A 25,635-nucleotide genomic window follows, 5' to 3' on the forward strand; every position below is an offset into this window, starting at 1 on the left:
AGTTTAAAAACAACTTGTTTAAAATTGTGAAATTTTTTACAAAAATTTGAAAGTTTGAAAGTTTTGAATCTAGTACTTTTAAACTTTGAAAGTTTTGAAAAACTAATTTAACTTTACTTTGAAATTTGTCCTGAATCTAGTTCTTAAAAAATTTTGATTTTACTTAATTTGAAGGTTAAACTTTACAAAAATTAGCTTACAAACTTAGTATTGAAAAATATATTTTTCAAACTTAGTTTTGAAATTTTGGTTTTAAAAACTTATGTTTAAAAAGCGTTTCAAAGTTGAAACTTGTTTTAAATATTCTAATCTTGAAATTTAGACCTTATACACTTATGTTTGAAAATTAAACTATCTAAACTTAGCAATTTTTCTAAAAAGCTAAAAACTACTGCTTTATACAAGTTTTCAAAACTTTATACTCCCCCAAGTCAACTTGATTTTTTGAATTGAAAAATTGTACTTTTGTCCTTAAAGTTCTGAACTATGATTGTTTAAGTGTTATTCAATAACTCTACACTATGATTGTTTACCCCTTTTTTTTTTGATGAATGCCAAAGGGGGAGGAGGGTTAGGTGGTTAAGTTAGCTAAACCAAATTGAAAACACAAACTGACTTTAAAACCACACAAACGCATGTTGCTTCGTACATATGCTTTCACTAACTTAACCAGGTTGTCATTCCATCAAAACGGGGGAGATTGTTGGTGCGGGTAGCACTAACGGTCTAACCCAGGTTTTGATGAATGACAAATAGGTTAAGTTAGTTGTGTTGTTGTCTAACACTTTGATCGAGTGTGCAGGAGAAATCCAGCTAGGTCGACGGGCTGACCGGATAGCTGGCGAGAAGTCCAAGCGGGTCGACGGGCTGACCGGACGCTTGGCGAGAAGTCCAGCTAGGTCGACGGGCTGACCGGATAGCTGGCGAGAAGTCCAAGCGGGTCGACGGGCTGACCGAAGTCCAGACGGGTCGACGGGCTGACCGGACGTCTGGCAGGTAAGCAAGGTAAGTCACTGGAGGGGAGTGACTGCGAGGACGCGTTCCCGGGAAGGGAACATTAGGTGTCGATCCGGCTTAGATCCATTTCGGATATCTAAGTCGAGATCGTGACTAGATTCCGGTCTCGGAAAGACGGAATCTAAGTCATACTCTTGATGCTAATTTTTATTACTTAGCGTATCTGTAAAAATGTGCCAACAAACTGTGCTGCAGGGTTTATTTGCCTCGGACTAACACTGTTTTGCAGGTAGGGAACAGTGAGGGTCCGGGCGCCCGGAGGCAAATTTTATCCCCAGGATGACGTTGACACTTGGAGCATGCTGGTTGGGAGTGTTACGTCACATTCCAGGCGCCCGGAAGGGATCCAGGCGCCCGGAGCAGCATATAAAAGAAGCCCCAGGCAGGAGCTTCAACATACCAGTCTGCTGAGAACTCTGAGTCCAATCACTCTGCTGCCCTGCGCTCCAACGACATTCACAAAGCTCCGACGACTCACTCCGGCTCTCTTTTTAATTCATTGTCTGTCGGTTAGCTTTATTTTCCTTCTTTTCATTAGCAATATTTGTATGTAAATTGTAATTATCCGAATTGCTAGTGAATTGCCCAACGAAAGTACTCAAGGAGTACGGACCTTCGAGTAGGAGTCGTCACAGGCTCCGAACGAAGTAAAAAATCAATAGTGTTCATCTCTTTACTTATTTACTTTTCCGCTGCGTCTTAACTCGAGATTTTCGAATCGATATTCACCCCCCCTCTATCGAATCTAACGGTCTTACACAAACCACAATAAGACCTAACTCGACTTGTTTGGTCATATCAAAACCACCATGGGTGTACTTACAGAGTTCATATTCGGGTTGAGATTTTTTTGGTAATCGATCTTCAACCCAATCTGAATCCATTTAGCCCACTCAAATTGACACCCCTATTTTTGATACTCTCTTTATTATCCCCAAGGACATAACCGAGTTGATCATCATTTGATAAATTTGCATAAATGGATAATGATTGATTCTCGACGAAGTTGGCGAAAATACCTTCCCATTTGGTTGTTTGCTTAATTTCCTAATTTACCTGTCTACAAATGGTTGTGGGGCTAGCCGTGTGGGGCATCTGGGGTCGGCATATAACCTTTTGCAGAAATTGATACTCTCTTAATTAATCCCTAGGGGTGTAGCGCAGTTGATACTCGGATGGTTGTTTGCTACATTAGGGTAAGGAGTCAATTCTCATGAGGTTCATTCCCCATGTGGAAAAAACATCTCACCCACCTAGGAGACCTTTGCACACCTTGATTTATCTGTCTATATTTTGCTGTTGGACTGATGATACTAGGGCACCTGGAGTGAACACATCATCTTTTTACCACATTGTACTCTTTTGACTTTGACTATACTCAAAATTTTAAAATTTGAACATTGCACCACCATTGGTAAGTTTTAGTCAAAATTTACTGATGACTCATCAACCCAAACTAGAACTAGGGGAGTCTCCATTCTCATGATTCTGGCTATGTTAAAATTTTAAATTTAAAATATTATAGGTTTATCAATGAGTTTTTTTCTTTGAAAATTCATGGATGACCATATGTACTTCAAAATCAGTTTAAATCGAGGATTATTACGTTCCTAGTAGCCTCATGAGGTAACCATGACCTAATACCTGAATTCATAACATAAATTGAGAGTGGTGAGTTTTTAAAATTGACATAGCCTTATCATAATTTAGTACGAGCTGATTAAAGGATTTATGGCAATCATACTTATTCATTGACAACATTAATAGATTTATAGGATTTCCTTGGTTTAAGCTCTAGGACATAGTTGAGTTGATCATTACATGGTAGATTTATAAAAATGGACAAGGGTCGATTCTTGATGAAGTCAACGTAAAAACCCTTTCATATATTGACTTGTTCGATTTTCCTGATTTACTTATCCACAAATGACTGTAGGGCTAACTATGTAAGGTGTCCGGGGTCAACGTATGACTTTTATTACAAAAATAGGATTTTTTTGGATCAGACTATGTCAAATTTTTAAAATTTTAGATATTATAGATTCATCAGTGAGTTTGAGTCAAAATTTATTATTAGCATTTCAGAATCAGTTTAAACTAGGATCCTTATATTTTACATTTTAAAGAGTCTCTTGAGTGTAATTATGCTTCTAAATCTAAATTTCACAACCTAAGTTTAGCCTATAGATTTTTGAAATCCACACAATCTCAAGATAATTTAAGGTAAACTCATTAAAAAAATTATCAATTATACTCACTGATCAACCACCAATAAAGTTTTTAAGACTCCTATAGTTTAAACTATGTTAAGATTTTTAAATTTGAATTTAAACTATGTTAAGACCCTAAGTTCATCAATAAATTTGAGCTAAAACTCATTGAAGGTCCATTTTTGAATCAGAACCCATGACTATTGCATTCATTGATGGTCATACATCTCTGAATTAGTTCGAACCATACCATGACTATTACATTTTTAGGAGTGCAAATTAGAATCTTGCAAATAAATTATGTTAGTTTTTGAGAGTAGTCTGATAATAATAAATTAGGCGAGAAAATATCAAGATTATCAGGGTATAATAGTAATTTAATTAAAATAACTAGGGTTCGCTCCTGCTGCCTCACCAACAACCAACCGGACACTAAAATGGAAGCAACAGAGGGCTGAGGCGAATCGATGCCTTCTCCCTTCACTCTCCATAAATAGTAGACTGAGCGCAGGCCGCCAAGCACCACGACGCCCTCCCAGTCCCAGCCGCTGCTTCCCTCCGCGATCGCCGGCTATTAAGGAGACCTGATTCGTCCGCATCCTGACTTCGCCTTTTGGATCCGATTCGGTTTTCTCATCTGCCCGTTGTCAGGTCGAGGAACCCAGTTGGCCCAGGGGACATTCTATGGCATCGGAGGATGTGGTCGGGAAGAGCACAGGGGAGTCGGCGGTAAACACGATCGTGAACTTAGCTGAGGAGGCAAAGCTCGCGAGGGAGGGCGTCAAGGCACCTGGTCACGCGATCCTTAGCATCTGCAAATCTCTCGTGGCGGGAGGTGTCGCTGGAGGAGTGTGAGTTGACTCAACTATGGTCTCCGTTTTGGTTGATTGTTGTAGAAGTTTCGTTTTTTTTTTCCTTTGCAAAAAATGTCAGCTCGAAGCACTCAAGTGGCGGTTTTTTTTTTCTTCTCAATTTCCTATTGGTGCTCTTGCGATTAGTGATGTTCTGGATTTTGAGTAGTTTTTTGCATAATACCTTCACGTATAGCTTTCCTGAGTGGATTACGCATAAGTTGGATTATATATTATGCATTGAGTTTCTATGAGTAATTTCTTGAAGACTATTTAAATCCTTAAGAGTTACAGAGAAAATGAAATTTCACTCTGAAGAAATAAGATTATATTGCTGATAACAATGATGTCATATGTGTCAATGATAAATAACTCTGTCAACTCCACAAGCAAACAGACAAAAGTATCAGAGAATTCTCTATATATAAGCCGTATGACATTGATTAAATATAAATTCCAAAAGGCTTATGAAAGATCAAGCCTAGCGCACTGTGCTTCTATGGCATCCATATCAATCACTTATAGCAATTGATCAGGAAGGTCACTTATAGTTTCACCATTATTACCAGAAATCTATGATATAAATCATCTTGCCAGCTTTGCCTGTTTGCCTCTCTGTTGCAGAAGAAAGAGAACCACATAACTAAATTTAGTGTTCAGTACTCTGCTTTGCTCTTCTATCCAATAACGTGGATAGTCACCAATGAGGTAGACTATTGCAAAGTAGTGTATCTTGATTATAGTAATATTTGTATGATATACATGTGTCACATGACAATTTGTTATTGGAACCAGATGCAACAAATTCAGCCTTGGTTAATATCGTGGAGATGTGCAGTAATTAATAATGAAATTAGAAGTTAACACCTTGCTTTATGTTATAGTATTCCTTCCCAGGTTTTTCAACATTGTTGTGTATCCAAAATTGCAGTGTATTTAGATCCAGTTTTGTGAATTGTCAAGGTAAACTTTTCTGTTTAACAAAATTCACCATGTTTGTTTGCCCATGTTAAGTTGAGCTAGCTAGTCATTTTAGAGCTTTTGAGACAATTTAGCTTAAGTTATATATCGATACACTAGTAAAAGTGTTCTGTGCCTTGCATCTTCTTTATTCGGGCCTTTATTTGCCTCTTTTGTTAAAGTACGGTAAGTGGTTCAGATTCCATAGGAAAGGGTACTTCAAGAATTCAGTTTTCCTTGCCATTCTTATCTGATCTCACATATTCTCTCTTATTCCAAGACATACTTTAACGTTAGATTTTTAGCTTTGTTTACTCTGTTCTGAAGAATAATTCTTGATCCAAACTAGACTTCTTTGTACACTCCAATTAGTTTCAGTACCTGTGTCCATAGTAACATTATTCACTGATATTCTTGTTCAAGCTTTCAAAGAATTTCAACAAATTGTTATGCAACGGACAGAATGGCTAGTTGTATTTGTCTTTTCAGCTTCTTTAAAGTATAAGCTGCAAGCTTTTTTCCTTTTGGTGCTCCATTATGGATAATATACCAAAAGTTTATAAGTAAATATAACAATTCAATCTAGTAAACACTGAACTATATTTTTTTCCCACTGGTATAATTGTTTCATTCAGTAGTCATTTAAGTAGATTTTATGATGAGCTTTTATTATTATTCTATGAATGCGAAGACAAGCTGGCATTTGATAGCAAAATTTTGCAGATCAAGAACTGCTGTTGCTCCACTGGAACGGCTGAAAATTTTACTTCAGGTATGTAACTTGAGATAAAAAGAATACATAAACTTTATTGAAGAGTGAGACATATTTATATACAACCTAGAGATCTATTTTAGGAAACTACAATTAGGCTAATTGATCCATATATATTAACTACTTTGTACCGATAATATGGTAATTAATACATATAGATATGATAACTAATATATATGATAATACTTCCACTCAACTTGGAGCATAGATATTAATCATACCCAACTTGTTACAAAGATAATCGACCCAAACTCCATTTAAAGTTTTTGTGAAGATATCTCTGAGTTGTTTTCCCGTCTTCATATATCTGGTAGAAATCAAGCTTTGTTGAATTTTCTTACGAACAAAATGACAATAAATTTCAATGAGCTTAGTTCGCTCATGAAATACAAGATTCGATGCAATAAGAAGAGCAACTTGGTTATCACACCACAGTTTAGCTAGTACTGAAATTTTAAGTCCTACTTCAGTAAAGAGTTGATATATCCATATTATCTCACACGCAAACTGTGTTATAGTCCTATATTCTAACTATCATGACACAACATTTTGCTTCTTACTCTTCCATGAGACTAAATTTCCTTCAAGAAAGATACCCTGAAGTATATCTTCTATCCATTTTAGAATCTACCCAATCTACATCTGAAAAACATTCAATATCAATGTACCCATGATTTTTATATATGATGCCCCTTTCGGGTGCTCCATTCAAGTAATACAAAATTTACTCTAATACTACCCGATGGTGAACGGTTGGAGATGACATAACTGACTGACAAATACTGACCGAATATGCAATATGTGGACTAGTTAAGGTAATTCAACTTCCTAACCAACCGATATTGATGTTTAAATAGTTCTTCATCTACTGTGAGATGCATGTTCTGAGTCATTGGAGCATTACAACGCTTTGTCTCCAATTTTTCTATCTCAGTTAATAAGTCGACATATTTTCTCTGAGATAAAAATACACCTTTTTTACTCCTCATAACTTTAACACCCAAGAAATATTTTAGCACCCCCAAATCTTTCATATTGAGTATGAATGAAAGATAAGATTTAAGAGATGAGATTCCTATCACTTCGAGTGATAACAATATCATCTACATATACAACTAATAGAATGATACGAGCTCCTGATTGCTTGTAGAATACAGAATGATTAAACTTGATTTTCGTCATACCTATGTTTTCAACAATCTGACTAAATTTTCCAAATCAAGCACGAGAACTCTATTTCAAACCATACAAAGATTTTCGAAGACGATAAACTTGCCCTGATTCCCTGAGCAACAAAACTAGGAGGTTGCTCCATATACGATGAGTAGCGGCCATTGAAATAAATAATCGAACAGAGGTTAACTTTGCAACAGGATAAAAAGTGTTAGAATAATCACCCCCATAGATCTGAGCATAACCTTTAGCGATAAGACGAACTTTTAATTTGGCAACTTATCCATCCAGATTGACTTTGACTGCGAATACCCATTTAATAGCTCGTTTCCCTGAAGGTAGATCGACCAAGTCCCATGTGCCATGGTCATCTAAAGCATTCATCCCCTCTATTATTACATCTTTCCAACCAAGATGAGATATGGCCTCACGCACTGTCTCAAGAATAGAGATAGAATCAAGTGAAGTAATAAAACAACAAGAGGAAGACGACAAGCTGTTGTAAGAAACAAAAGAAGAAGTAGGATAAGTACATTGTTGTATACTTTTGTGTAACACAATAGGAAGATCATCGCTCATGACTGGATCTAATGACGAAATAGTAGGTGCATGACATGAATCTAGAGGGTGACACCTGGAGTAGACTTGAATAATAGGAGGCTTGACAATAGTCAGTTCTGGAACAAGTCCGGAGGGTGTGATAGAATATACCAACATATCATCATCCTCCCTTTGATGAGTCGTAATAGGTGAGTATGGGGAATAAGGTATGTCTTCTATGAAGGTAACATCAATTGAGGTAAGATATTTGTTAATACCGGGACAATAACACCTATAACCTTTTGGGATCTAATTTAGTGACATGTGGACGAACATCCCGAACAAAACAAGTGCTACCAAATATCCTAGGGTTAATAGGAAACAATGACTTATTTAGAAAAAAGATTTTGTAAGAGATATAGCCGTGAAGAACAGATGATAACATGCGGTTAATGAGAAAACATGTTGTACAAATTGCATCAGCCCAAAAAGGTTTGGAAACATTCATTTGAAATAAAAGGGTCATGCAGTTTCAGAATATGCCTATTTTTATGTTCAATTACACCATTTTGGGATGGAGTGTCAACATAAGAAGTTTCATGATGCATGCCATTCTGACCCACATACGACTGGAATAAACCGGACATGTACTCCTTAGCATGATCACTTCGCAAAGTACGGATGAATGTATTGAACTGAGTTTTAATCTAAGCACAAAAGGGACAAAACATATAAAATAACTTAAAACAATTTTTCATTAAATATAACTAGGTTACACGAGAGTAATCATCGACAAAAGTAACATTACCTAAAACCAGGTTTAGATAAAAGAGAATAAGATCCCAAATATCAGAATAAACTAATTCAAAAGAAATAATAGCACGTTTATTTACTCTAGGACTCGAACTAAGATGGTGATGTTTTGCAAACTGACATGACTCAATCTAATGAGGACGCCTTACCATATTGTGACAAACTTTTTTAGCAAAGGTAGAGATGGATGTCCTAACCTACAATGATCCTTGAACAGAGAAGTGACACTTGAGCAAGCAAAAGAATTTTGGTGGAGTGTGCCAAGAATGTAAAGGCCTCAAATTCATTTCCTTTACCAATAATCTTCTTCGTCAAAAGATCTTGAAATAAGCAACGATTAGGAAAAAATGAGTTGCAACCGTTAAAATTTTGAGTTAGTTGACTAACAGAGAACAAATTTAAGGATAAATTAGGTAAATCTAAGACAGAGGACAGAGGAAGCAAAGGGGTATGATTGATATTGCCAGACCCATGAACACAAGATAGAGATCCATCAACTAAAGTAATAGTATGAGTGTTAGCTTTGGACTGAAAAATAGAAAAGAGACTAGAATTACCTGTCATATGATCCGTGACACCAGAATCAATGACTCATTTGGAGGATGAGTAAAGAAATGCGTTTTGTTTACATGAATCAACAATAACAGTAATAGAGGGAGATGATTTTGCTGATTTTTGTACTAAGCTTTCTACACTCAAATTTTATATGAAACTTATGACATAAATTGCACACAATACCACTAGAATTAGATGTTCGAGTTTGAAAGTTCTAGGAACCTCCCCTTTTGTTTCCATTATGACTAGTTGATCTTCCAGACACATAATTAGTATTACAACTTACTAAAGTATCATTAAGCAGAGTGGATGTAGTACTTTCTGTATGGAGAATGCGACTAAATACATCTTGGAGAGAAGAGACTACAAAACCAGAGAGAACCTGACTCAAAGTCAGGAGATAGGTAAGTAAGGAAGCTCATGACCACCATATGCTCTTGTTGGATTTGTTGAGCCTTTACATCAGGGCTAAAGGGTAGCAACATATTAAGCTCCTCATATATTTTTTTAAATGCCATAAAATAACTAAGGCTGATCTTGTTTTTCCAGAGTACAAAAATTTTAAATAATCAATTAGTTCTTTAACAAATTTAGAGTGATTGATCAAACCAATTACCTCACTATCAATACAATTCCGAATATGAAGAAACAAACATGCATCCTCTCTTAGCCATGTCTGTTTCAAATCATCTTTAGGAGGATCATTAGTCAAATGACTATATTTATCAATACTTCGTAGATAAAGACAAATAGTCTTACTCCAATTCAAATAGTTTGAACCATTTAGCTTATGGTCCGTGATCTTATACATCACGGGCACTACGTTCCTCACAAGATAAGGCTTATTCTCGGCCATAAGATTTTATCTCACGGGAACGCAGCAATAGGAAGATGGAGTCTCGGTGCATAGATTTGTAGCTTGCGCCGGAAAGTCAAAACACAACAATAGTAAGAAAGCATGACAACAAGACAAGTATAAACGTAGCAACAAGAGAGAGCACAGCTATAGTGCACGGATCTCTTGCTTGCGCTAGACACCAACAGAAGCTAAGCAAGACACAAGAAAACACCGCAATAGGACAAGAATCAGGCTCAGGAGGAAGTTGTCCCACCGCTATTGCTGAAGAAGACGAGTCTGACAAATCCAAGTCTAAGGGCAGATGTTGATGGTGGCGAAACAGGACAAATTTACTGTGGACAAGAAGAAGACTGCTTCAGCAAGAGGCAGCGCAGGGTGATAGCGGAAGCGATCGTGGACTGTTGCAGCGACAAGAAACGAGCGCGATCAAGAAACTAGGAGGTTGCTGTTGCCGTTGTTGGGGACAGGTGCTTGGAGCTCATCGGTGACTAGGGCTCAGCCGCATAGGTATGTGGCGAAGACAGCGACGAGGAGGAAGGAAGCAAGGTATGGGACTTGTGCAGGCGTTGGTGATGGACACGGAGATGGAGACTTGGGGTGGAGGCGGCGTTGACGATTCAGCCAGTGTGGTGAGAAGTGGCACTGCGAGCGCACGAACGTGAGGGAGAAACGACGGAGATGAAACCTAATTTCGACGGAGAGGAGATGAAACCCTAATTTAATTTCGAATGTTTTGATACCATGTAACTTGAGATAAAAAGAATACATAAACTTTATTGAAAAGTGAGATATATTTATATAGAAATTAAGGATCTATTTTTGGAAACTACACTTAGGCACCCATATATATTTACTAATTTGTACCGATAATATGATAATTAATATATACAAATATGGTAACTAATATATACAAATAATAAGGTAATTATCCTTTGTTTTTTTGTTGTTTATGAATATTGAAAATTTGATATGATTTAGATTGTTTCAGCCATTTTGGATTTGCTTCTGCTGTAGTTTTGTTTATTAAATTTGACTTAATAAGTTGAGTTTTGATACAATACACTAGAAAGTTAGAAAGTATGATGTATGAAGAACTGAGATTAAGAAAGAAATAATGTTTGATCTTTTTAAACAATGCATGCCGCCTCGAAAGTTTTTGCATCTTTGCCAACTTGAGCTTCATAAAAGTACCATTTATCAAGTCTTGATTGCAAATTCAAATCATTTATAATGCTCATTGATTAATATTATCAGCATCTTGACTATATACACATTTCAGAATATGACGTCGACACACAATAGTAATATGGTATATCAGGATTGCTTGACTTGTAAAAATGTATCATAGTAACATAGCCATAAGTCCAGACCACAAGTGAAACATTGATATTTTTCGTTACGTAATTACTTATTAACTAGTACACAAAGAATTATGCTTGTCCTGATTGGGTTGTGGGGTTTTATTTGTTTCAAATGTTTGAATTGAATTGGTTTTTTTTTGTTGATAGAGTACGTGGACCATATTGTTGTTTTTGAACAATTATTATCTAAATGGCTTGGAAGAATAGACTTATTCAATGTTTAACTGAATAAAGCTGCTTGTATACAGGTCCAAAATTCTCACAATATTCAGTATAATGGAACAATTCAAGGCCTAAAGTATATATGGAAATCAGAAGGTTTCCGAGGGCTATTTAAGGGCAATGGAACCAACTGTGCACGTATTGTTCCAAATTCTGCTGTTAAATTCTTTAGCTATGAACAAGCTTCAAGGTATTTCTATATCTTTATCATTTCCATATAATTGTTACTTCAATGAGAAAATGTATGATGTTGTGCCATATGAAGTTTCTAGTTAACAAGTTTTTGTCCCCTTTACCTTTTATTCGTGCTATTGTATATAGATAAGCAACACTTATTATTATTGATGTTTTTGTTGTGTCTTAGAAGCTAGGTTTGTATCGGTGTTGATTTTTTGTTGATTTTTCTGGAGGAGCAGATCTAGCTGTTCTAATCTTGCACGTCTTCAATTTTTTTATTTTGTTACAGTGGAATTCTGTGGGCTTACAGGCAACACTCTGGCAATGGTATGATTCTGTTTCCTGTTGTGCCATTCTTTTTTTTCCCTCAATTTTCTTTCGTTGCCAGGGCTTCTAATATGAGAATACCACATTAAGAAACAAACTGCTTTTGTTCGGATTCTGCGAGTTCACGAATTTCATGCATTTTAAGTCGGTCTCTTTGTTATATTTAATTAAGTTACCTGTCCTCCCAAATTCGAAAAGCTTAACCTTTGGGAAACTACTGTGTTATTCCTATCATATTCATGCCAGATACTACTTGCTTATGTTTGAAAATTATAATATGTAAAATCATTAAAGCGATTCCTGCAGAATGAAAAATAGGTATTTGGTTTGACCAGGACTTCTTGTTGAGTTGCTATACTGCACCCCTACAATTTTATAAAAGTGGCGCACCCCTACTCAGTCAATTATGTTTGTGAACTTCAAACATCAGTCGACATGTCTAATAGGAACTACCCCCTTCAGTTAGGATTGTACACGCCATAATCTAGATGACATTCTTTCTTTGGAATTAAATAATGCAACTGCTTAGCTTTTTAAGGGAATGCCACACACTAACACAGATTTAGACATCTATTTTTTGGGTCCTTTAGTTTTGGGTCCTTTAGCGTGTATTAATATATATGATCTACCATTCAGAAGATTGCAACATGGTAATATATGTGTATTTAAGGGTTCCTGTTCATCAATTTTCTTTTACAGCATGCCCATGTATCTTTGCAGTTGGATAGTATGATTGCTATTGTATGCAACATCTTGCCATATTGGTTGTTTGCTGAAGCCAACCAAATCAAGGAGGGAACAATACGGACATCTATCCGTGCATCCTTGTATCTCTGCAGTTGGATAATATCATTGCTATTGCATGGCAGCGTCATGCCAAATTGTTGTGTTTGCTGAAGCCAACCAGATCTAGGGAACTATATGAACACCCATCCATATATTCTTCTCTTTGGTTCTTGGTGCCAATTTTCCTATATACGTGTCCCACATATTGCACTGGAATTTTCATTTCATTTGCTTGTCAAAGCATTCTTCAGCAGTTAAGTGTTCAAGGTATCTCGTAACATTATGCCGTTACATTCTTACCTAGAATGACGAAAAAATCAATTGTGAATTACAAGTCATGCCATGTCTAAATTGTTTTCATTTGATAACAATGCCTCATTTGCTGTGGCGGATTCATATTGCTCATTTCATTTCAATTCTTAATAAAATGAAATAAACAATAATTATATTGCCATTAATGGAAGATTTAAATTTAGTTATATTTGTTATAGATTAGCACCAACCTACGTCATCTATTATTTTGCTATTAATGAAATACTTTATTGCTTTTAGATACAAAAATGATTATGAACAAAGTATTAGTATATTTTATAATTTCTTACCTTAGTCACTGTTCAATAAGATTTACAATTAAATAATTCACCAGAACAGTTTCGAATCCCAATTTTTATTTGACAACCTTAGATGTTTATCTTCAAATTCCTATTTGTTATATACTAAACTGCTGAGCTATGCATCTTGTCCATTTAAGCATGGAACTTATTAAAAGAAGAAATGAAAGCAGAACCTTCTTTTATGGGACTTTAAATCTCCTCTCAGCTAAAGTTAATTCATTCACCTTGCTCACAAAAAATTCAAAAGATTCACAGTTTACCTTTAGTATCTCCTTTCCCTAAGACAATTGTCTTTTAATGTTAATTTTCTAAGGGGCCAACTTTTTCAAAATCCTTTTGGCCATTTCTTTGCCATCAGTCACTCCTATGTCACAGTTTTCTGGTTCAACTGGTCAAACGTCAACTTCAACCTGGTATTTTCTTCTGTTTCATCACAATTGGCCTTTGTTTCCAAGGTTATCTGATTGATGTGTCTGCTCCCGCCCGGACACAATAATATTATCCTTCATTATGATATATCATAATTTTTGTTAAATTATGTCTCTTATCATGTTGCAATTATTGCAGAAAATGCTCAGCTTACTCCTGTGATGCGGCTTGGAGCTGGAGCTTGTGCTGGAATTATTGCAATGTCTGCCACTTATCCTATGGACATGGTTCGTGGCAGAATTACGGTGCAGGTGCTCTTTCTCTTCAATTAGTAACCCTGCTACAAGTCTTAACAAATGTTTATTAGGATTTGATACCAGCAATGACTTTGAATGGTATATTGGTCATCCTCTTGGCATGTTATTTATGCAGACAGAAAAATCCCCCCACCAGTACCGAGGAATGTTTCATGCTTTAGGATCTGTCTATAGGCAAGAAGGTTTTCGTGCTCTTTACAGAGGCTGGCTTCCATCAGTCATTGGAGTGGTATGTTTCTATTTACCATGCCACATAAGCTACAAATGATACATATGCTATACGATAGAAATGGTTTTACCCATCACTACAATAGTTTGGTTATTTTGGTCAGGTAATCCGATATATCAAAAAAAAGAAACTTGATCCTTTTTTCCTTTCTGAATATTTGACTTTTGGTTTAAATATTGCTAATAACTTAAAACCTGTACTGAAAAAGAACATTCCTGTACTTGCTGTTAATTTAAACCCCCTCCGTGCAATCAGTATGTCCAAACATAGCCAGAATCTCACTGGTCATTTATCATAGTTTCACACCTCTTCCTCTTGACTATGGAAAAGGTTACCTAAAACCTTTTTTGTTTTCATATAGATGCTTCAGTTTTCGTTTTCTAGCATCTGATGATTTATTTTCGACACGCAGGTCCCATATGTAGGCCTCAACTTTGCCGTCTATGAATCTCTGAAGGACTGGATGCTCAAAACCAACCCATATGGTATTGTCAAAGATTCCGAGCTGAGTGTCATCACACGGCTTTCATGTGGAGCGGTAGCTGGAACTGTTGGCCAGACCGTTGCCTACCCTCTCGATGTAATCAGGCGAAGAATGCAAATGGTGGGTTGGAAGGATGCTGCCCCTGTTGTCACAGGTCATGGGAAGAGCAAAGCACCCTTGGAGTATAATGGAATGGTCGATGCCTTCAGGAAGACGATCCACAACGAAGGTTTCGGTGCATTATACAAGGGTCTTGTCCCCAATTCTGTGAAGGTTCGCGCTTTCATCCAATCTGCCATTCACTTTCTTAGACCAGTGCAGACATCATCTCAAAAACCAAATGCTTCATCTTTGTGTTCTAAGCCATCGTCCTCTTCTTTCTTTTTTCGTACAGGTGGTGCCGTCGATTGCGATTGCATTCGTGACATACGAGGTGGTGAAAGATGTTCTCGGAGTAGAAATGAGAATATCAGACTGACATAGTTCCAACTGATGTTGAAGAATAAAATGTATTCTCAGGAAAGTAAGTGAGGTTAATGTATTCTCACGATAGCTAGTGAGGTTAATCTTACTTATCGACAATCTTTTATTGGTGATATATTAAGACTATGCAAACATTTTTTCTTTTTCAACATTAGTCTACATTTTTTTTTAAAAAAAAAAACTTTCAAAAATTGCATTTTTATTTAGATCAATTACTCGGGGAAGTTCATTAGGAGCTAAATATAGCCTAGGAAAACTAATTAACCAAAATTAACTTTCCATTATTAGTTAATTCCTTGTCTATAAATGCCTTCTCCTCGTCTCCTCAAGTCACTCCCCATCCCCCTTCGTCACCACCAAAGAGAGAGAAGGTCAAGCAGAAGAAGGCAGGGAAAGGAAAGATGGTCGAAGGACACAGCCGCCATGTTGCCTTCTTCCTAATGGCGGCCATGGGTTTTCTCTCCACCTCGGCGGCGCACCACAAGACCCACATCGTCGGAGGAAGCTACGGGTGGCGCATCCCCAACACCACCACCTTCTACCAGGATTGGGCCGACGCCAGAGACTTCGCAGTGGGCGACAAAATCGGTGCGTGCTGCATCATTTGCCATGATTTTAGATGAATACGTCGTCGAAATAATTCATCTTGCTTTCTCCAAGTACGTTTTTGATTGGAAAAATGTAGTTTTTTTCTTCCTTCCTCAAGTGTTCCTGTTCACGACGATGGTGCAAAATGTGGTGGAGCTGTCGTCGGCGGAGGACTTCGCGGCGTGTACGACCAACAACGTGATCGACATCCACTTCAAGGGCCCGACGATCCTGGAGCTGACGGCCGCCGGGCAGGAGTACTATTTGTGCAACGTGGGGTTGCACTGCGAGAAGGGCCAGAAGCTGAGCATCAACGTCTCCTCCACGCCGCACCCAGACGTCCGTCTCGCTTAGTACACAACCAAGCCCCGGCGCCTGCGCCTATTCCAGCCTCTGCCGCTGTTGTGAGGGCGGAGCACGGCGGCGTCTTCGCCTTCGTCGCCTCTTCCCTGTGCCTCTGCTTGATCCTTCCTTTCTTGGTATAAATTGAAATTGCCTATAATGTGAGGGGGAAATTGCATGTTAATTTCTGGGGATTGTTATTAAATTAAGTCGAAATGTTGTGTTTATGAATGTGCGTTGAAGTTTATATAATTTCTAAGCTAAATTGAGATTCTAAATTCTATTTTTATATTCAAAACATATGATATAAGAGGTAATATATATAAAATTTTAATATCCAACCATATATCCTGCCAGAGTGAGCCCTCCAACCTCTAAATTTTAAAAATAAAAAATAAAATAAAATAAAATAAAATTTGTTCTCAGCACATAGCTCAGACATGTGTAATTGTATTTATCTATTTAGATATGGAGCTGGTATTAAAAGGAAATTAATGTGACGGATCTACTATATATATATATATATATATATAAAAGTAAAATTTTATTAGTGTAATTATTTAAACAAAAAAATCAATGAGGGCTGCCGACTAGGATAATATTATTTGAATCAACAAACTTTATCATTAAAACAATATATATAAGAGGGTGAAATGAAAATATTTTTTTTTGATGGTTCATGTGGCTGTTTTGTTTTTTTAATGTAATCCAGTGGTAAAAATACTCAGGGGGCGTTTGATTCTCTCCTAGGAATCGAAATGAGAATGAGTATCATAGTATTATGGAATGAGAATGAGTATGAGCTTGGGTATCGTTTTTAAAAATAATGTTTGGTTAGTTAAATATTTTCAATCGGAATAAACCTAAATTTCCTTTTTTATCCTTATAGGAAAATAACAGAAAAAAATAGATGGGAGAGAAACATACGATAAGAGAAAATGATGAGAAAGAAAGTGTGATGAGAGAGAAAGTGTGTTGGGAAAAAAATAAAGAGAGAGAAAGTATTATGAGAGAAAATGAGGAGAGAGTGCATGATAGAAGAGATTGAGAAGAGAAAAGTATGATGAGAGAGAAAGTGTGTTGAGAGAGAAAGAGTGATAGGAAAAAATGAAGAGAAAGAAAATATTATGAGAGAAAATGAAAGCGTGAGGAGAGAGAAAGTACGATGAGAGAGAAAGAGTGATGGGGAAAATGAAGAGAGAGAAAGTATGATGAGAGACTGAGGAGAGAGAAAGTATGCTGAGAGAGAAAAAGTGATGGAAAAAATAAAGAGAGAAAATATTATGAGAGAAAATGAAAAAGTGAGGAGAGACAGAGTGATGGGAAAAAATGGAGAGAAAGAAAGTGTGATGAGAGAGAAAGTGTTATTAGAGAAAATAAAAAAAGAGAGTGTGATGAGAGAAAATGAAGAGAGAGAAAGTATGACGAGAGAGTATACTAAGAGAGATTGAGAAGAGAGAAAGTACGATGAGAGAGAAAGTATGATGAAAAAATAAGGAGAAAGTGTGATGGAAGGGAATGAAGAGAGAGAAAATGTATGATGGAAGAGAATATAGAGAGAAAATGGTAGAGAATGTGTGATGAGAGAGAATGAGGAGAGAGAAAGTATGTTGAGATAGAAAGTGTGATGATAAAATAAGGAGAGAGAAAATATGATGAGAGAGAACAAGGAGAGAGAGTGAAATTAAAAAAAAATTGAACAAATATATTAAGGGTATTCTTGTCTAAAACTTAATTCACATTCCTATTCCATCAAAAACCAAGGGAGGGGGTGAGTTTCATCCATACCCAAATTTTTGGATTTCATTCCAAAATCTTGATTCCATTCCCATCAACCAAACACAAGGTTTGGGAATGAATCCATTCCCTCATTCCCAAACCCATAAACCAAACGTCACCTTAGAATCCTAATAAATAAGAATATGAGTTTAAATCTCAATAGCAACGAGTATTTAATGCTGGATTTTTAGTATATATAAATGGGTTAATAATTTTAACCCCCTTGTATTTTATAGCAGATTGCATTTTACCCGTCCTTTGATATAAGTAAAAAAGAGAAAAAAAATAAATGACCAAAATAACCCTAACCTAAATCAGACTTTTAGAAAAAATGAAAAATAAAAATAAAAATAATCCCGTAAGATCGTTGAAAACTTAAATTTAACCCAACCTGATTTATATATAGGCCCAAAATTTCACTTGTTCCTAGAAAAAATATCCTCACAAAATTTATACATGCACCAACATAAATAATAGAAAAATAGCAACTCTAAGAGGGTAATCAATCAAAAACTCATTCCACCAAACAAAAAAGAACTAGAATTTTAAATTGATAAATCAAAATTAAATAAAGATAGAATAAAGTTTATCATTAAAAATCAAAATGAAGACCCTTTGATGATTTATAAAAAAAATCAAAAAGTCTTTATTTTGATTTTTAATGATAAATTTTATTCTATCATTATTTAATTTTGATTCATCAATTTAAAACTCTGACTCTTTTTTATCTGGTAGAATGAATTTTTGACTGATTACCCCTCCCAGAGTTCCTATTTTTCTGTTATTTATGCTGGTGTATGTGTGAATTTTATGAGGATATTTTTTCTAGGAACAAGTGAGATTTTGGGCTTGTATATATAAATCAAGTTGGGTTAATGTTAAGCTTTCAACGACCTTACGAAATTATTTTTATTTTTCATTTTCTTCTAAAAGTTTGATTTAGGTTAGAGTTATTTTGGTCATTTTCTTTTTATTTTCTCTTTTTTACTTATATCAAAGGGGGTTAAGTGTAATTTTTTAAATAGTGGGGGACAAAATACAACCTGTTATAAAATATAAGAGGGTTTAAAATTATTAACTCTATATAAATTGCATTTCAAAATATAGGCGAGGTATAGGAGGTACTCTTTCCGAGATTAATCGGATAAAATCTAATTGCCCTCTCCTTTTTTTTATTTTACCTTGGTCGTTTGTCCATTTTAATTAAGTGCATGCTGAAGTTTGTATAATTTAGAATAAAAAAATTATTTTATTAAATTTTATATCAATTTTTTGATTTTTTTTTCTCTTTTATATGAAATTTATTTTATAAATTTTTTTAAAAAAATTATAATATTAAATTTAGAGAATAAATAAGAGTATTTTTTTTAAAAAATATATTATTAAAATTTAAGATAAAATTTTTGCTAGAATTAATACGGAAACTCTATATGTAATTAGCCGAAGCTAACGTTCCACCATTGCTCGGTTCTGGAACGGTGTCTTTAATTGGTGACGCTGTGTTAGTTGCATAGATTAATATGGCCAGCCACATCCCACATGTGAATCTCAAACAGGGTAAGCTATTTTCTTAGACATTAACCTTCTATTTATTCCGAAAGATGGAAAGGGGAAAGAAATAAATTCACGATGAAAAGAAATCCGTAGAGAATGGTTGGGGAACGGAAAGAAATAAAGAAAAAAAATCCGAAGAAAGGGAAAAATTCAAGATGAAGGAAGAAAAAAATCACCCTCGCCATGAGGTATGCTCCTTTCTTCCTATTTATTCCGAAAGATGGAAAGGGGAAAGAAAGAGATTCATGATGAAAAGAAATAAATAAAGAATGGTAGAAGAAAGGAAAGAAAAAAAAAAAGAAAGAAGAAAGAAAAGAAAAGTGCAAAAAAGCATAAAGATGAAGGAAGAAAAAAAAATCACACTCAAATCATCATCATTATTACTAATAATAATAAAAGTACTATATTTTTTTTTAAAAAAACATTAAAATAATTTAGTGGTCAAAACGGCTCTGCGTCTCTACGTTGGGCAAAACACGACTATGAAGCTATTTTGATCAAATTAATTCTACCTTATAATTATTTGATAAATTTTGGTTAAAATAATTATCATCTTAATGTTACTTTATACAAGATGATAGTGTTTTATGCAAACTAATTCCAAAGTAGACTGAAGAAGAGTATTTTAGGTAGAAAATTATAAATGAGATATTTTGAAAAATTTGAAAGGAGGAATATTTTGTTTAGTTGGTAATATGTATCAAATTCTATGAATCGATTAATTTTGAGGGAGACCTGTTCGATCCAAGTGAAATTTTTTATCAGTCATAAGATGCTTGAGTTCACTTTCCTTAGATGCCTTGATTAAGGGTCTAACTATTGTGTCGTTTCCCCCAGGCAAGAGGAATCTTTTTTGACAAAATAGATAAAAACATAAACTTTTAATTTCCCAAAGATTTGGATTTCAACAAGAAAAATTACATCCTAAATATTTCTGTTTGTAGACGTTTTCTCATTCCAAATGATATTCAAGGTATTGGTTCTAAGTATTCCGATAACTGACTTCGAACTCGGGGATCACGAACTTAGTCGTTGAATCTGAACCAAACATGTTGGCAATGGCATCTTAACTGATGCTACTGGTTATCAAAGGAGGATTTCACTCTTTTAGTAACCACGTTATCATCTACAAGCCTCCGAAGAGCCTTCCTACCCATCTGAGAACTGAACTTCCTTTGAAGATATCCTCTTGTACATCTCAGCTATGTGTGCCAACCTTTAATTAAGACAAAAATAAATAATATTGCCTATAATTGTATAATTAGCATGAAAATCTAGGCGTCATAAAAAAATAATCTCTGACTCTTATACTTTACATCAATTTCATTGTTGGATCCTGTTCAATATTCTAAACCCTAGTCAAGATTTTGCTATGACAAAAACATATGACAAGCACTCCGACGGTGCACAGAAAATTGCAAGCTGATATACCTGTCATTGTCCTCCAGCAGATATAGGCTGGAAGACTGGCCCTTTCATTGATTGGCTCACAAATTTGCTTTTGTTGTCCAGTTAGACTATAGACATGCATGAGGGCCAGCATTTTTGTACAACAGTTAGCTGTCACAGAGAGAATATTGAAGAAAGGTTATTAGACGAAGTCACAATTAAATGAAATCAAGAAAGTGACTTCTAATGGTGGTTGCTTAGGACATGCTCAAGCAAATATGGTTCAAATGGAATCAGAGTTCAATAACCAGAATGATGATTAGTTTATGGAGTGGTAACTGGGTCAGACTTACCAGACCGGCTTCCTTAGTTTGCTGGAGTTTGAGAATTTTCTCTTCAGTAATCCGCATGCTTCCAGCATTTCAAGTAGTCCTATTAGTCACACTGAAGTAGAGACCAGCATCATAACCTAATGCAGAAGATCATAGAGCTAAAGTTTACCTAATCAATCACTAATATTCTACACATCTTATCTTTTCTGAATTGCAAAAAACAAAACAAAAAATTCATCAACAATCTCTTTATTTTACTGCAGTATCCGGAACTAAATAAATTCCATTTCCATGATCTGAGAAATCAAAACTAAGATTTAGGTAGATATTACAAACCTATAAGCTCCTTTTCTCTGCTGTCATTAGGTAATTTTAACTGCTCAGGTTGTACTTTATACTAATCAAGATTGAGAGGACAGCAGTAGCAAGATCTCTCTAACATGTTTCACAAACTCTCCTAAGATGTGGACCAGAGTCTCAACATTTATGACAGCCCACATGCCAAGGAAATGAGCCACATATGAGAAACTTCGGATCAGCAAGATATTTTTGTGCCTGAGAGTATGCTTAATAAATCAAGCTTTATGATTCAAACTCCAAGGTATCAACTAAATGAGGTAAGAGAATAATTGAATTTCATTTAAAGACATTGATAAGTTTCACTACATAAGTAGATCACAAAATGAGGCTTTGATCATTAGGAAAAAAAACAGTTTATGCATACTTTCTTAATGGCAGAAATGAAAGCAGTTATTTAATGCCGGAGTTAGAGAAATGGAAAGGAGACAAATCTTTTGTTTCAGCAGCTTGTCGTTGACAAAGAAAGATCAACTTTAACAATAAAATGGAAGAAAAAAAATCTACTTCTTAAACTGAGGGCAACTGTTTCTGAACTATTACATAGCTAGAGAAGGGAAATAAAGTTTGAAAAGTTGGCAAGACTTAGGAATATAGAAAAAAAACATAACGCTGAAACTTAGCAAACTCCCTTGCAGAACTAAGCTAATTCTTCCTTCTCAGTGAACATGATAGCGGAATTCAATGATAAAACCTTGACTCTAGAAATAAAATACAAAACAAAAGCTAGAAGAGAGGTATGAACTTTCAACAAGATAAGGGATCTATCCAGATGAAAACATCATCAACCATTCTTCCCTTATTAGAAGCACAAAATCAAGTCCGGTACAATCTTTCAGCCATGTGTGTTAACGGCTTCCCAAACCAAATTCTTAGGAACCGGCTTAGCAAAGTCCCGAGCCTGCAATGCTGCAGCTCTAAGCGTCCGAATTGTCATTTTGTTTGCCTCCCAGAACGAGGCACTGGAGTAGGGCAGTTTGTGATTCTTACAGAGCTCCTTCACAAAAGGTGAGATCTTCCTGAGATGGCACCTCGGCAGCCTAGGGAACAGATGGTGCGCCGTCTGGAATTGCAACCCGCCATGGAACCAATCCATCCAAGGAGAGCAAGAGATGTCCAGAGTTCCGACTGTCTGCTTCTCGAACCAGTTGTTCCCCTGTGGCGGCCCAACATAGACGGTCGAGGAGAAATGGTTTAAGCAGAATTGGACATGCTGTATTCCAGTAACAACAAAACTGGCGACAACAAACATAACCCTCTCGGGCCAATTCGGTAAACAGGAGACGAGCAAAGGGAACCAGATCCAGAAGACAGAGACGCCGAGGATCTCCTGCCATCTGTTGTATACATTCACCTTTGAGACGAGGAGGAGGATGGATTGGGCAAAAAGGTTGATCCTTGCAAAGCACATCACGGGGTAGAACGTCCAGTGCTGATAACTGACTAGGAACCTCGAGACCGCATCGAAGTTCATCTTCCTGTCATAGTAGCAAGAGGTCAACGAGGCGAAGAGTTTGGAGGAGACCACGAAGAATGGCATGTGCTGGAGATCGGGGTCGTAGTCGAGGCTATTGCAGGCAATATGATGGGCATTGTGGTTCCGCTTCCACCAGGCGATGCTGACGCCGGTGAGGCAGTTCCCGGTGACGATCTGCGCAAAGCGATTGAGGCGCGGATCGGACACGATCCGGTAGTGGCCAGAGTCATGACCCATCCATCCGGACTGGATCCAGAGTAAGCCCATCATCCCACCGCAGAGGGCGTGGACGGCGGTGCTACGGGAGAATAGGACGCCAGCGACGGAGGCGGAGAAGAGGAAGAGCATGGCCAAGAGGGTGAGAGGGGCAACGAGACCCTTGCTGTCGAAGAATCCGGAGCGGGAGATCTCAGAGAGGAGACGGCGATAGTCGCGGGAGACGGGGGAGACATGGTAATCTACGAGGAAGCCGACGAAGCACTGGCGGTCGAGATGAGACCAAGCGGAGGCGGGGTGGTAGGCGACGAAGGCGTCGGTGGCGTCCCGGCCGCCGAGGCTGAGTAGCGGGAGGTCGCCTCCGGGATGGTGTTCGGCCCAGGCGGTGACGTCGTAGACCTTGCCGTGGATGCAGATCCAGAGATCGGAGGCCACATTGTGCGCGCGGAGCTCCTCCGAGGTGATGCCTCGGACCTCCGCCTCCCGTTTGTCTCCGCCGGCGGCCATTGCAAGAAGAGATGTGAAGATGAGACGCTTCAGATCTCACCCTATCGCTTTAACCTCCTCCACATGGAGCCGATTTTGTCACACAAAATCTTTGACGTGACGGCGTTTTGAGGGGGAAAAGATACATAACAAGCAAAAAAAAAATATATTAAACCGGCTTGGCCGACCCGTTATCTCGGCTGCTATGGGATCAAATCGGATTTTCCATTCAAAAGTTATCCATTTCAAATTACTGATCATATATTTAATTTCTTAAGGGAAGTTGTTCTAAATCTCCATATAAATCTAAATATTTATTCTCAATCTTTATGTCAGAGTTTTTTTTTCTAATGTCTGATAAATTAGTTTATTTATTTCAACACCCTAATCAATATAAAATTATTAAGTTATCCTCATATTAAATTAAAATCCTAATATTATTTATTTCTTTCCTAACTGTCGACGCACCCCCTCTCTTTACTTCGAGACTCCGCGACTTCAAACTATTGGTGACGCAGTCCCCGACTTCTCCTCCAAACCATCGGCAATGACCTGACCTCCCTTACTTCGACCCAAAAATATCTCCATTGACTTTGAAGGTAGAAATCAGAAAACCAACAAAACCCTACTTTCACATTCAACTCAAGAATCATCGGTAAGTTATAATTTTCTGCCTTAGATTTCGAATAATTTGCTATTCTTGTGTGAAAAATCAAAGCTTTAGGTCATGGATGTTTTAGTTCATGGGTGTTTTTGATTTTGTGAGGTTGAGCTTGAATAAAATTCAATTTCAATTTTGGAATTACAAATTTATAAATGAGTTTGTATTGCATCATTTTCAATTTAAAAAAAGATTGAGATATGTGGACATTTTATAGTGATTATCAATAAACAGAGTATTGCACCCAAGTTAAACAGTATGATGCTCAAAATTTATGAGGTTGAATAAAACTGAATTTGTAAATAAGATAAGATTTGGGATTTAATTGTCTGACTGAGGTTGTATTATTTAGAGACGAATTGATGACAAATTTTTATTGTGTAGTTCTTAAATATAAATATTTTAAATCATTAGGAAATCTCTAAAAAATATTCTTGAATTGTATATGAATGAAGCTTTGATCTTCAGTTTTTATATGATTGAATCAAATGTTATATTTTTATAAATTACGTTAAAATGGATTCTAGAAGTGGGGCTTGCAACCTTACATTTTTGGGTAGTCGTAAGTGCAAGAACCAATTGCTTGTGATTTCATTTTTTAGTAGTTGTAGTTTGATAGATATATATGCGAGTCTTGGCAAAAAATGTGTGGAGATTACTCCCGAATCTATGATTCTGCAATACCTAGCTCCGCAACATAAGATGTATGTGACTTTAATGACGATGATGATGTGCTCAATATGATACATTTTCATATGTGTATGGAGCTGAGCATGATCGATTTGAGGGTAGAGAGTAGAAATGAACATGTTGACGACAACCTAAATTTGGGGAGGTAACTATATTATATCACTCTTCATATTATAGTTTTGATAATATTATATGTTACATTTAGCACATATGCATATGATATAGTTAAGTTGACACTATTAATCATATTATACTGGTAAGGATTGAGGAGGAACAGACATAGTCAAGAAGTGATGAGGAGATCAAACAAGCCCCGTTGTCGAATACTATAGATGCTTGGATTAACTGCATCCATGGTGAAAGGCAAAATTTCAAGGATGCTACTGATTTTAGAAGATGTGTTAAAAACTATGTTGTTACTACAAAACATTCATTTGTTTATAGAAAAAATGACTGCGAGAAGGTAATTGCTATTTGTAGTGAAAGGAGTTGTGGATGGAGAATTTATACTTCAAAAGATAAAGCATATATTATATTTACGATCCGAAAATGCAACCCGCGGCATATATGTAGTGAGAACAATCTGCGTAGTAAAGGGCATCCTAAAGCTGATGCAACTTGGATTGCTAATGCAGTGGAAAATAA

At 36.4% G+C, this 25,635-nt stretch overlaps 3 protein-coding genes across 3 annotated transcripts; 2 read left to right on the plus strand and 1 right to left on the minus strand.

Annotated features, from left to right (window-relative positions):
* Positions 1-3,636: 3,636 nt before the first annotated feature.
* LOC122037862 (mitochondrial adenine nucleotide transporter ADNT1-like) lies at positions 3,637-15,268 on the plus strand. The gene is made up of 8 exons (XM_042597320.1): positions 3,637-4,078; positions 5,762-5,810; positions 11,360-11,523; positions 11,800-11,837; positions 13,805-13,917; positions 14,039-14,152; positions 14,565-14,909; positions 15,031-15,268. Exons 1-8 carry the CDS (start codon positions 3,912-3,914, stop codon positions 15,112-15,114), a joined length of 1,074 nt encoding a protein of 357 aa, XP_042453254.1. The 5' UTR covers positions 3,637-3,911; the 3' UTR covers positions 15,115-15,268.
* Positions 15,269-15,364: 96 nt separating this feature from the next.
* On the plus strand, positions 15,365-16,257 carry LOC122037871 (cucumber peeling cupredoxin-like). The gene is made up of 2 exons (XM_042597326.1): positions 15,365-15,707; positions 15,826-16,257. Exons 1-2 carry the CDS (start codon positions 15,521-15,523, stop codon positions 16,059-16,061), a joined length of 423 nt encoding a protein of 140 aa, XP_042453260.1. The 5' UTR covers positions 15,365-15,520; the 3' UTR covers positions 16,062-16,257.
* A 5,691-nt stretch (positions 16,258-21,948) lies between these two features.
* LOC122037872 (acyl-lipid (9-3)-desaturase-like) lies at positions 21,949-23,755 on the minus strand. The gene has a single exon (XM_042597327.1). The coding sequence runs from the start codon at positions 23,658-23,660 to the stop codon at positions 22,296-22,298; it is 1,365 nt and encodes a 454-aa protein (XP_042453261.1). The 5' UTR covers positions 23,661-23,755; the 3' UTR covers positions 21,949-22,295.
* Positions 23,756-25,635: the final 1,880 nt, after the last annotated feature.

Source organism: Zingiber officinale, chromosome 1A, assembly GCF_018446385.1.
Source record: "Zingiber officinale cultivar Zhangliang chromosome 1A, Zo_v1.1, whole genome shotgun sequence".
NCBI classification, from domain to species: domain Eukaryota; kingdom Viridiplantae; phylum Streptophyta; class Magnoliopsida; order Zingiberales; family Zingiberaceae; genus Zingiber; species Zingiber officinale.